Raw genomic sequence first — 11,904 nt, forward strand, 5'->3', positions numbered from 1 at the left:
AGTAGTCAGGTCCAAACTGACTAGAATTAGACCAACAGATAGGGTGGCAGAGTGGTAAGTCAAGGGGAAAAAGAGGACGGCAAAGCATGTAGAAGTGGGTACCGCGGCATGATATTCTCCAGAACGAGAGATTTCAGGAGCGCCAAGGTCCGTAAGGCGGAAACCTTAAGATTGCGGGCACAGGCCGAAGCCGCGGGTCCGACGGCCCATGGTTGTGTTGGCACCGTTCCATTTCAGCTGATTGCGGGGTGGCGGCGCGCTCTCACTGGCTAGATCCTTGGAGGACGTGAGAACGAGGCCTTCCAGCCGCAAAGGCGCGTTCCGCATCAAGCCAACCGACCGTTTCCTGGAAGCCGATCGGTTACCCTTGCCGCGCACCGGCCAATGAGCACTTCATGGGGCAGGCGGAGCGGAGTGCTTGGCAGCGGGAATCCTTACAGCCAGCCACGTCCCAGTCACCAAGAGCCAGGCTACCTAGTACGGCTTCCCCGCAAGCATCACGCTGGCTGTGGCTGTCTCAAGTGAAGGGGAAAAGCGCTCACTCGAGTAAGCGGTGGCGGGTCTGTTTACTGTGCGGGTACCTCGGTAGACTGTGCGCGGGATGAAACAAGCCGGACGTCACTCCCCTCTCCTCCCTCCTGGCCACTTCCAGCGCATCACCGTTCCTGGCGGATCGGGATAGCTGATGCGTGGCTGGCGAGCGGTCGCTCCCAACCTCAGACGGAGCGCAGCCGTTCCCAGAAATATGGTTTAAGACAAAAATCAAACATCCTGTGCAAACACGAGCCGAATGAATACATGCGAGACCTCTTACAGACCCTTTGTTGCGGAAGTACTTTATCGGATGCACTGTATATGGCGTGGCGCATCTTCTGTGTTGGCTGTCCCTAGATTATCTCTATGGCCGTCTTACGTGCAGGAACGAGGCGTGGCGTCAACGCGGGAAGAGAAAACCTGTCGAGTCGCAACGCCTCGGGGGTCCATATGAATGGATCAGTACGTGCAGGCACGAACAAAACTAAACACCTAGAATGTGGATTTTTGATCGCCAGACGTGGCAGGGAGATATACCGGCCACTAAGAGGACAACGGATTGAGGAAGGGGAGAAGGGGAGGAATGCACCAAACAAGTCCGCTCCCGCTCGTAAAACAACGGCAGCAGGGACCTGTATTACGTTCAGCGCCTCAGCCACGGCTGGCGATGCGACGTGCTACAGCATGGAAATAATTTCGTATCTCGAAGAAGCTTCGTTGCCGGTTTGAGCAGCAACGGCAGGGTGCATTGTTGCGTCACTAGGCGGTGAGAGAGCAGGCAGACGTCGCCGGGTGACATTCTGGTGGGTGCCGACAGGGCAGTGCTTTGCGCCTCTGAAATCTTGGCACTTCGCCCCACCAATTGTGCCTGTGAATTCTCGCCTGTGTAGTCACCGCCGCCGACATCCTACTAGGTGACTCCAACACGCCATCCGCCCCTGCGCTCCGACTCCCGCCACAGCGCTCCACGCACATTGCCGGCGCTGATACCAAGGCACTCGCCAGCCAGAAGAATAACCCTATACGCCGCACGAACACCTCGACGAGGAATAACAACCAGCCATGTCGTCCGAAGGCTCTTTGACGAATTGCCGCTTCTATGAGGAGAAGTACCCGGAGGTGGAGAGCTTTGTCATGGTTAATGTCAAGCAGGTGCGCAGCCTCTCCCGCCCGATCGCTGCCGCTGTAACCACGCGCTGACCGTGTTCGCAGATCGCCGAGATGGGCGCGTACGTGAAGCTGCTCGAGTATGACAACATCGACGGCATGATCCTGCTTAGCGAGCTCTCGAGACGTCGCATCCGTAGTATCCAGAAGCTCATTCGCGTCGGCCGTAACGAGGTCGTCGTTGTGCTGAGGGTGGACAAGGAGAAGGGTGAGTGGGCGACGCGCACACGGGGCGGGCATGGCGCGCTGACTGAGTATAGGCTACATCGATCTTTCGAAGCGTCGTGTTTCGCCCGAGGATATTGTCAAGTGTGAGGAGCGCTACAACAAGAGCAAAATGGTCCACTCGATCATGCGCCACGTCGCCGAGAAGACGCGCACGCCTCTTGAGGAGCTGTACCAGACCATTGCCTGGCCGCTAAACAGGAAGTACGGCCACTCGCTCGACGCCTTCAAGCTTTCCATCACCAACCCCGACGTCTGGAACGAGATCGCATTCCCCAACGAGCCGGTCAAGGCCGAGCTCCTGTCCTACATCGGCAAGCGTCTTACTCCTCAGCCGACCAAGGTGCGCGCCGATATCGAGGTTACGTGCTTCGGTTACGAGGGCATCGACGCTGTCAAGGATGCGCTGCGCAAGGCCGAGGCACACAACACGGCTGAGAACTATGTCAAGGTCAGGCTCGTATCGCCTCCGCTGTACGTCTTGACCAGCCAGTGCCTGGACAAGAGCACCGGTATCGCCAACCTGGAGAAGTCTATTGAGGAGGTCACCAAGTGCATCACGGGTTACGACGGTGGCAGCTGCAGGGTCAAGATGGCGCCCAAGGCCGTCACCGAGAGCGATGACGCGGAGCTGCAGGCTCTTATGGACCAGAGAGAGCGTGAGAACCAGCAGGTCAGCGGTGACGAGGACGAGAGCGAGAGCGACGAGGGCGAGATCCACAGCTAGAAGGTGGGCACGGCGACGCATCTTTGATGCACGAGTTTCTTTCGGAAAGCATGGCAGCTGAATGGAGTCGCGGCGGCATGCTAGTTCTGGGGCAGCATCTGAGGGCGGTTAAAAAGGATCTAAAAGTCGGGGCGAGATAGAAGGCAGCCTAGCTGCCGCGCTGCATCGGGAGGGGGAGCGGCGAAAATAGCCAAATCTACCAATTCACTGCATCCTGCCTCGAGCCGGCACCGCGCAAGAGGAGCACGGCAAAGCGATGCTTTTCGCTGAGAGTCCATAGCGTGGCGATCTGATCTGATCTGATAGGCCGCTCGGAGCGACCCGAGACTGCCCGGGGTCTGGCAGCGACGCGTGACGTGCGCTGCCAGGAGCTATGGCCGCCCCGCCTGTGTATCCAACTCTGCCCACTTTTTCTTTGCAAAGATAGCTGCACCAGCCCACGCATTGATCGCCAGCTCCGCTACGACAGCCTTTGTCGGTCCCGTACAACATTGGCCACGGTCCTGCGCGACATTCGACCACCGGCACTTCCGTACATAGCTTGACCAACACGCCAGCCATCACCATGGTACGCTGGGCGCGCCTTTTCAACCTCGACAAGAGCCGGCGCGACCGGCCTCGTCTCCGCGACGAGATGAGCGCCTGTGAGTCTGTGAGGCGTGGAGGTTGCGCCAATGCTCACAATCTGCAGTGCTTCCCACGCGTAGGGACGATGTCCCTCCCTCGCCCATTCCGGCCAAAGAAGTGACCAAGATCGCCCTCCGCCTCAAGCACCAGATCGAGACCGTAATTCCCTGCGAGGTCGAGGAATCGCTGGTCGCCTGTGCCCACAGCCACATAATCACTCCATCGGTGGTCAAGCTGGCAGCCACCGCAGGCGGCGATGAATACAACGCATGTGTCGTCTATTGCTTGCTGGTCGTGAACAAATGGTTCAAGAGACAGGCTGCTATCGAGCTGTGGGACTCAGACTTACACGATGTCCGTGCCGTGGCTTGCGAGGTCATAGCAAAGCGCATGTGAGTCTGATCGCTATTGCTGGCATGCGACTGACAGCGCGCTAACTACTCATAGCATTGAGAGCGAGGAGGACATGCCGTTCCTCCTCGAGGACGTCCTGCTCAAGCGTTACTCCATCCTCGTCAATGGCGAAGAGACAATGCCCGCCAATGTTGTCGAGCGTTCCGTCGACTTGCACGCCCTGCGCGTCATTGGCTCTTCCGGTTACCAGAAGTGTATCAACCACCTTTGGCGCGGCTGGCTGGTGCAGGACGACGAAGATGCTTCGCGGTTCATCGATTGGAAGCACAAGGGGAACACCAACTACTGGACTCACCTGGATCCGGACCGAATGCGTGTGCCTGCCTACCAAAACGCTCTGCAGATTCTGATTTCCATCATCTATCTGGCCCTGTACACGGGCGCTATCAACACGATCAACCCGGACGGTGACCTTGACGTTGTCGAGGCTCTTCTGTACGTCTTCACTGCTGGTTTCATCTTTGACGAGATAGCCAAGTTCTGGAAGGTTGGCCGCTACTACATTGGTTTTTGGAACGTCTTCAACAGCACTCTGTATGCCCTGCTTACCGTTTCGCTCATAACCCGTCTCATTGCACTTGGACACGATGTCGATTCGGAACCACGCGTGCGATTTAACACACTGAGCTACAACTTCCTGGCCTTCAGCGCCCCTATGTTCTGGATGCGCATCATGCTGTACCTCGACACCTTCCGATTCTTCGGTGCCATGCTCGTGGTGTTGAAGGTTATGATGAAGGAGTCTCTCATCTTCTTCGCTCTCCTCTTCGTCATCTTGGTCGGCTTTTTCCAGGCGTTCATCGGCATGGATCAGGTCGACAGCAAGATCACCGCTTTCTCATTCATCACAAAAGCAATGTTGAATGCTATCATGCAGTCGCCGGAGTTCGATGGCTTTGAGCGATTTGCACCTCCGTTTGGCTTGATCTTGTATTACGTCTTTACGTTTGTGGTCATGGTTGGTAAGTGCAATGCGCCACGGTTCGGCCATTCGGCGTTAATTGACATCCACCTTAGTCTTGCTCAACATCCTCATTGCGCTGTACAACAGTGCCTATGAGGATGTTACTGACAATGCGATCGATGAATACATGGCACTGGTATGTTTCTCAGCCCTAAACTGGAGATCATCATGCTGACTTCCGTTGCAGCTCTCTCAAAAGACCATGCAGTTTGTGCGAGCTCCCGACGAAAATGTTTTCATTGCACGTGAGTATCATTCCCCATTCGATCTTTGTATATGCTGACTGTCGAAGCGTTCAACCTCATCGAGCTCTTTTTGGTCATCATTCCATTTGAATGGTGGTTGGATGAGAAACGCTACAGCCGCCTGAACGACTACGTTATGGGTTTCATCTATTCTCCTCTGTTGCTGATTACGGCCGCAATCGAAACGGCCCAGGCCCACAAAGTCCGTGACAACCGTAAGCGTGGAGAAGAAGACGATGACACGACAGAGGAGTGGGAAGAGATGTCCGGGGAAGTTGACTTCGAGTCTGAAGGCTGGGCGAAGAAATGTGAGGAAATAGCCCCTGAGATTGGCGTCGAGCAAGCGGTCATCGAAGTAAGGCAGCTGAGACGCGAGATCACTGAGCTTCGCGAGATGGTCAGCTCCATGATCCAGTGAGCTCATGCTTGCCTGAAAGGGTCCGGTACCGTTAATCTGTGGTTACATGCACAGTTTCAGTGGGCCTTCTGTAAGTATCAAGCTGCAAGGTCTAGGCGCTCTGATAAGGCTACCACTTCTCACGACAGTCATGTTATAGTGGTAGGTTCCTAACAGAGGCTCCGCGCTCGATGGCTCCTTGGTTTCTCGAGCTGCTTCATTTTCATCACTTCCTTATGTGGGAGGCTATGCACACTTTTTTCTTTTTCTCTTTTTTCTCTTCGCTCCATGATGTTTGTAAAGGCGTTGAGGTTTTTTGTCAAGTAATGATTAAGATTTTCTGCGTACTAAGAAACCGCTCAGAGCTCGTTCCTCTTCCCATACCCGCTCATTTACCCAGAAGCCCCTGAGGTGCACGTCACCCCCAAGGTGCTCGGGGTATTCGAACACAGGATCTGGTTCTTTCCTGAAGGGGCCGAGACCGTCCAATCAGAGATGGCGATGCCACAATTACCGTCTGCTCCACAGTTGATGTTGGCCGTTGTCGGATCATACTTGTCAGATGTCTCGCCCGAAAATCCCTCAACCACAATGTCGCTAATTTGCGCATCGCCAGGATTGGTTTCGCAATAGTCCGCATCCTCGCCATAGCAGCTCTGTACTTGGAATGCATAGTCGCAGTTTTGCACGGTGAAGCCCGTGAAGGTCACGTTCGAGACGGTAGACAGGCCGTGGCTGCCACCACTCGGGTAAGTCTTGATGCCCGCCGCCTTGGTGCTGTCGATCATCTTCACATTGCTTGCGTAGATGTTCTTGACCGAATCGGCATTCGACTTGCCCAGCGAGCCCACCGAGATGCCGTGCGAGCCGGTGCATGTGATTTGGTCGATGGTCACATAATTTGCCCCCGGCTTGAAGGCCACACAGTCATCGTCATTGGACACATCAATGTCGTACAATGTCACGCTGGTGCTCTCGCCGATATCGAAGCCGTCGGTGTTCTTGGGTGGGTTGTCCGACTTGGAGGTCGCGTCGAGCTTCAGGCTGGAAAAGGCGACGCGCTCAGCGCCGCCTTTGACCGAGATGAAGACGTTCGGAGGATTCTTCTGCCGCAAGCCGCTCACCTCGATGTCGGAGCCGCCAACGATATAAAGCAGTGTCGGTCGCGCGTATGAGGAGTCGGACGCGAAGAGATCCCATGCGTTCTGGCCGTTGCCGTCGATGACGCCGCTGCCCGTCAAGCTGCGGATCTTCGCTCCGGAAGCGTCCTCGAGCAGGATCATTGCGGTCCTGCCGGACCAGTAAGAGGTCGAGCTGGAGAACTTCAGGAGCCCCTCGAGCTGGATGTCGCAGCCTGCGCAGGACGAGAGGTCGAGGACGCTGTTGGCGTAGTAGGTCACTCCAGCCGGAAACACGATGGTGCCGCCGTTGCCGCAAGTCGAAAGAGCAGAGGCGATTGCAGGGACATCGTCTGTCGAAGACGAACCGCCGGCCGTGGGCGTGCAGACGGCGCGGGGTGCAAGTGTGTTGCTGACACTGTCGTCTATAGGGGCTGGGAGTGCTGCGGCGATGGCAGTGATGGTGGTGAGGCAGGCAAGGAGCTTCATGACGACCAGTATGCCCGTCTCGAGCAATGGAGAGCAGGAAACTGAAGAAGGTACGAGGGAAGTATTGTTTAGTTTGACGAGAGACCTGACAAGTTTTATTGCGAGCAGGCCTCCTTCGTTTCAAGTGGAGGAATAAATGTAGGAGGTAAGTATGCATGTTCCTCCGTCGGATGGCGGGTGGGACGGCCCGACGGTTTGACAAAGCTTCTTCTCAACAAGTAGATGCTTAGCGAGGTTTCAGCTGTCTTGGCGTTCTGGGGTAGTTGAAATGCGTTTGCCCTTGGTCATTTGTTTCACGCATGTGCATCAAACAAGGCCTCCAGCCCAGGGTACACCACCTCCCTCGGAGGCGGCTGAATGAAGCACCTACGGACTCATTCACAAAGAAACGGACGAGACGCCGCTCTGTGTGGCAGATGCTACAGCTCCTTCGCGCAGCCGATGGCTAGCGTGGATCTGTTGTTTTGCTCACGTTATGAGTAGTTGAAGCCATCGTCCGGACGTGTATGTAGAATTTTTAACTCGACATTCTCGTCCGGACGATGGCTTCAACTAACTACGTATTTTTTTCTTTCTAAGAACGAGCTAAGGCATAGTTACGCCATGTTATGCTTTTCTTCGCGCTAGCCATCGGCTGCGAGAGGGGGCTGTATTTTCGTACGAAGTATCTGCGGACTCATTCACAAAGAAGCGGACGAGACGCCGCTCTTGTGTGGCAGATGATATGGCCAGGGCCGCCTAGTTTACCCGGAAACGAAGGTAGCGTTTCATCAAGGCAGAAGCAGGGCATAAAAGCCCACCACTAAAATCAGGTAGGGGACTCGCCTGCGGTCGCAGGGAGCCGGACTCCGCGGGGCATTTGTGGGGTAATCTCGCCCGGACACACTATGGAATCTTGTTGCTCGACACACGCCGGAAATGCATCTTCGACATGGCTTAAAAGGACACGAGCCATTGGAGATGGGCAATAAAGCCATCCGGGAACAGCGGGAGCGCTGTGGACGTTGTCTGAATTCCTCCGGCTTTTAGACGCTCTCCCCTCTGGTGCGACCTTCTTGTATAATAACGCAGGTATCACTCGGGTTTCCTCGGACCCAAGCATTGTATCCAGAACATTTCAGGCACTCCAACAACCAACCAACAACAATGAGAGCAAGGTCAATCGCTGCTTTCTTGCTTGCACTCGGGCTTCCCGTGTCTTCGGTCCCCACCCCAGACCTTGCGAAGAGGACCAGCAGGACGACTGCGCCATCAGGATGCCTGACTGTCGGCTCGAGCGCAACTTACACAACTATAGCGAGTGCACTCGACGCGCTTGGCACAAGCTCGACCGCTGATGCCTGCATCTTTGTCAGTGACGGAACCTACGCCGAACAGCTGACCATCACGTACAAAGGCTCCCTGACGCTCTACGGATCAACCGCAGACACCGGCACCTACAAGTCGAATACAGTCACCATTACCCACACCATCAAGTCAGCGGACGCCGGCTCTCTTGACGCCAGTTCGACCGTCAACGTCAAGGCCGACGGGTTCAACATGTACAACATCAACGTCGTCAACGGCTACGGGGCCGGCGCGCAAGCCGTCGCGTAAGATGCCCTTGAGTCCATCTACAATCGATGCAGCTGACCGAACGATGGGCAGCCTCACGGCCAACGCCGACAAGCTTGGCTTCTACGGCTGCCAGTTCAAGAGCTACCAAGACACGCTATATGCCAAGAGCGGGACGCAGTACTACTCGAACTGCTACATAGAAGGCGCAGTGGACTACATCTTTGGCGCGGCCAGTGCGTGGTTCGGCGAGTGCACGATAGCGTCGAGCGGCGGCGGCGCCATCACGGCAAGCTCGCGCGAGACGGCAGACGACGAGTCGTGGTACGTGGTAGACAGCAGCACGGTGACAGCAGCCTCGGGCGTTTCAGGGTTGGCGGAGAAGGTGTATTTGGGGAGACCGTGGCGTGTGCTCGCGCGGGTGGTGTTCCAGAACTCGAAGCTGGCGGACACGATCAACCCCCAGGGCTGGACGACCATGGCCGAGGGTGCAACGCCGCTATACTACGAGTGGAACAACGAGGGCGACGGGGCGTCGACGGCGGAGAGGCAGTACGAGAGCGCGCTGGATGCCGCCGTGACGCACGAAACGGTGCTGGGCAGTGACTACAAGAGCTGGATAGACTCGAGCTACTAGGAATCAGGGGGAGCGGTGCGGGGTTTTCTCACCACCTGTGGCCTTGGCGTGTATAGCACGAACAGAAAGGAGTGGATATGGGTAGCAGTGATCAAGCGTTGCGGAAACGTCTCCTACTAGTGTCAGGCCGCAGCACATGTGCATGTGTTCGGTGAATTGCATGGAAGGACCCGGTACCTTGGCCGCGGGCCGGGGCGGGGGGAAGGCGCCATCACGCACGACCACGGCAGGGAAACAAGCAGGGGCGTCAAGCTTTGGTCGACGGCCACTCCTGAGCGCAGATCGCGTTTTCTGTATGGGCAGCGGCCGCGCAGGGTCGCCGATCGGAGGAGGCGATGCTGCCGATCACGGCGAATTTGCAGTGTGGTGTCGCAAGAGGCCGACCATGAAGAGCGTCTCGGCGCTAGGCCCAGGAGCGTAACAGGCGATCGGCGGGTGTTCAATCCGGCAGGCGTGAGTGGTGCGGCAGCGATCGAGGGCTGCTCTTAGCCGCTTTCTCCGCGCTTCTAGCGCCAGGAACGCCCAGTAGACCTGTCCACTGCCGCCATCCGCCAGCCTGCCGGACCATGCTCCGCTACTCATGGTACGCAAAAGAGGCCGACTCCCCGCCACGCATGTCAGGACCCGGCCTTCACCTGGCGTCGTGAAACGCCCGTCTGCTGCCACTCCTCTGCAGGCACAGCCTGACGTCCCGGATGCTGCCGGCCTCTCCCGCGGCGCAGCCCTCAACCACCGCTGGCAAGCTTCCATCACTGACGCGCGGCAGGAGCGCCGAGCCGTGCTAGGCAGTTCAGAGCACACCGGCCGGCAGCTGTCAGCCACCGCGCTAGCTAGGGATGCTGCTGGGCATCAAACGGCTCTAGAGACGACGCCGGCGCGCGATGCTAGTGCCGCTGCCCGGCGACCCGCCTGCTACTCTAGCTAGCATGCGCCACGCTCCCAGCTCCAAAAGGAGCATGCAACTTGGTTAAATCAGTCCCGGCGCTGCGCTCTCCGCCTCCCCGCCGCAGTCGCTCTCTTACTCTTGGACATCATGCTCACTCTCTTGGCCCCGGGCTTCAAGCTCCAACCCGTCACCGAGGATGACATCGCCCTGGCCGGCCTGGCCTGGGGCTTCACCCTCGGCTTCGGCTTCCTCACTGTCTGGACGGCAATCAAGCAGACCCGCCACGTCTCCAAGCTGCATGGCGCCAGCCGCCTCAACTCGCCCTACATCTGGATGATCTGGGGCGAAATTTCCGTGTGCCTTGCCTTCAGCATCATTTGCTGGCTGCATCTGCGAGGCGACATTCCCCCCAGCTTTGCCTTCTACTTCTGCATCCGTACGCCTGCCTGCCCGCCCCGTCTGCCCAGTCCAGTGACTGACAGTTCCTTTCAGTGACCACGTGGGCGCTCCAGGTCCAGTTCCTGTTGCAGATTATCATCAACCGGGTATCGGTGCTCCTTGTCAACCGGCGGAAGGGCCTCCACATCAAGATCGGCGTTGCCGTTCTCATCACCGCCATCAACATCTCCGTCTATTGCATCTGGATCCCTGCTCGCCTGCAAATCTCGCAAACGTACGTCCACCTCAACGAAATCTGGGACCGCTGCGAGAAGGTCATCTACCTGTTGGTCGACGGCGCCCTCAACTGGTATTTCATCCGCATCGTGCAGAAGAACCTGGTGCGCCAGGGCCTGAAGAAGTATGAGTCTCTGGTCAAGTTCAACATCTACATCATCGGATTCTCGCTCAGCATGGATGTCCTCATCATCAGTAAGTCCGACGGCCCCTTCAGCTCCTGGAGCCCCGCTGACCCGTGACCAGGTATGATGTCACTGAAGAACTCGTTTGTCTACATGCAGTTCCACCCTCTCGCCTACATTGTCAAGCTAAAGATCGAAATGTCCATGGCCGACCTGATCGCCACTGTCTCGCGCTCGTCCAACACCGGAGGCCTCGACTTCAGACGCAACAGCCGTCCCCAGGGGGCCTCTGACCGTAAACAGCAGGCCATGATCAATGCTTTCGCTGGCCGCGCAGAGTCTACCACCAGCTCCGACATCGAGGCAATGGACAAGAAGCACCACGACTACCACGAGGACCAGGACGAGATGGAACTGAGGCGCATCATGCGGAGCGGCGGCGTGGGCCAGCCGGGCCAGAAGGATCTGCACAGCACTGGAGTCGACGATCACCACCACGCCTACCAACAGAGGGAAGGGCCTCTGGTTGTGCACCAACACCAGGAAATCTCGGTCGAGGTGGAGAGCGTGTCGTGCGCGGCGTCAGGTGCCCCCAGCCTGGGCGATGACAGCGACACCCGCCCCCTGCGTAAAATGAGCTCAAACGTTCCCGGCGTGAGGCAAAAGAACGGCTTTGGCATGCACACCAAGGTGTGGGGCGCTGGGAACGGCGAGGAGTGACCGGCGTAATGACCATTTTTCGGGCCGTATACCACTTCTTTCAATTTTTTCTCTCTTCCGACTATACCCATGACATAAACTCACACATATACACACACATACTTTTATTTTCCTTGTAATTCTTCTCTTTTCAAGAACATAGACAATAAGACGAAATTTAGAAACCTAATATTAGAACCTCACGACCACGTTGAATGAGTTTTCATCACCAGGACGTCGTTCTGTGATGATCTAACTGCCGTGCTTACAGCAACCCTGCTAGCGGCATCGACGCGCTAAAATTTGATCGGAACCACGCGGCTGATGAGGGTGGAACCAATTATTACTGAGGGGGTGATGAACAAATGTGGCACACTAGACGAAGTGGGCGGCATTAGACGAACATCGCCACCACATCATC

The 11,904-nt window shown here is 56.8% G+C and overlaps 5 protein-coding genes across 5 annotated transcripts; 4 read left to right on the forward strand and 1 right to left on the reverse strand.

The window, feature by feature from the left end:
• Positions 1-1,596: 1,596 nt before the first annotated feature.
• Positions 1,597-2,653, forward strand: SUI2 (eukaryotic translation initiation factor 2 subunit alpha; the record flags this gene model as incomplete). The annotated part of the gene is made up of 3 exons (XM_066771866.1): positions 1,597-1,686; positions 1,747-1,909; positions 1,962-2,653. 3 exons carry the CDS (start codon positions 1,597-1,599, stop codon positions 2,651-2,653), a joined length of 945 nt encoding a protein of 314 aa, XP_066637145.1.
• A 565-nt stretch (positions 2,654-3,218) lies between these two features.
• YVC1 (Calcium channel yvc1) lies at positions 3,219-5,321 on the forward strand (the record flags this gene model as incomplete). The annotated part of the gene is made up of 6 exons (XM_066771867.1): positions 3,219-3,297; positions 3,345-3,672; positions 3,728-4,656; positions 4,712-4,794; positions 4,846-4,903; positions 4,951-5,321. 6 exons carry the CDS (start codon positions 3,219-3,221, stop codon positions 5,319-5,321), a joined length of 1,848 nt encoding a protein of 615 aa, XP_066637146.1.
• Positions 5,322-5,692: 371 nt separating this feature from the next.
• On the reverse strand, positions 5,693-6,907 carry SLS55_000357 (uncharacterized protein; the record flags this gene model as incomplete). Its single annotated transcript, XM_066771868.1, has 1 exon — positions 5,693-6,907. One exon carries the CDS (start codon positions 6,905-6,907, stop codon positions 5,693-5,695), a length of 1,215 nt encoding a protein of 404 aa, XP_066637147.1.
• A 1,146-nt stretch (positions 6,908-8,053) lies between these two features.
• SLS55_000358 (uncharacterized protein) lies at positions 8,054-9,098 on the forward strand (the record flags this gene model as incomplete). The annotated part of the gene is made up of 2 exons (XM_066771869.1): positions 8,054-8,499; positions 8,555-9,098. 2 exons carry the CDS (start codon positions 8,054-8,056, stop codon positions 9,096-9,098), a joined length of 990 nt encoding a protein of 329 aa, XP_066637148.1.
• Positions 9,099-10,131: 1,033 nt separating this feature from the next.
• SLS55_000359 (uncharacterized protein) lies at positions 10,132-11,504 on the forward strand (the record flags this gene model as incomplete). The annotated part of the gene is made up of 3 exons (XM_066771870.1): positions 10,132-10,420; positions 10,477-10,854; positions 10,906-11,504. The coding sequence occupies 3 exons, from the start codon at positions 10,132-10,134 to the stop codon at positions 11,502-11,504; spliced, it is 1,266 nt and encodes a 421-aa protein (XP_066637149.1).
• Between the last annotated feature and the right edge of the window lie 400 nt (positions 11,505-11,904).

The sequence above is a fragment of the Diplodia seriata genome (genome assembly GCF_021436955.1).
Source record: "Diplodia seriata strain FDS-637 chromosome Unknown scaffold_1, whole genome shotgun sequence".
Lineage (NCBI taxonomy): Eukaryota > Fungi > Ascomycota > Dothideomycetes > Botryosphaeriales > Botryosphaeriaceae > Diplodia > Diplodia seriata.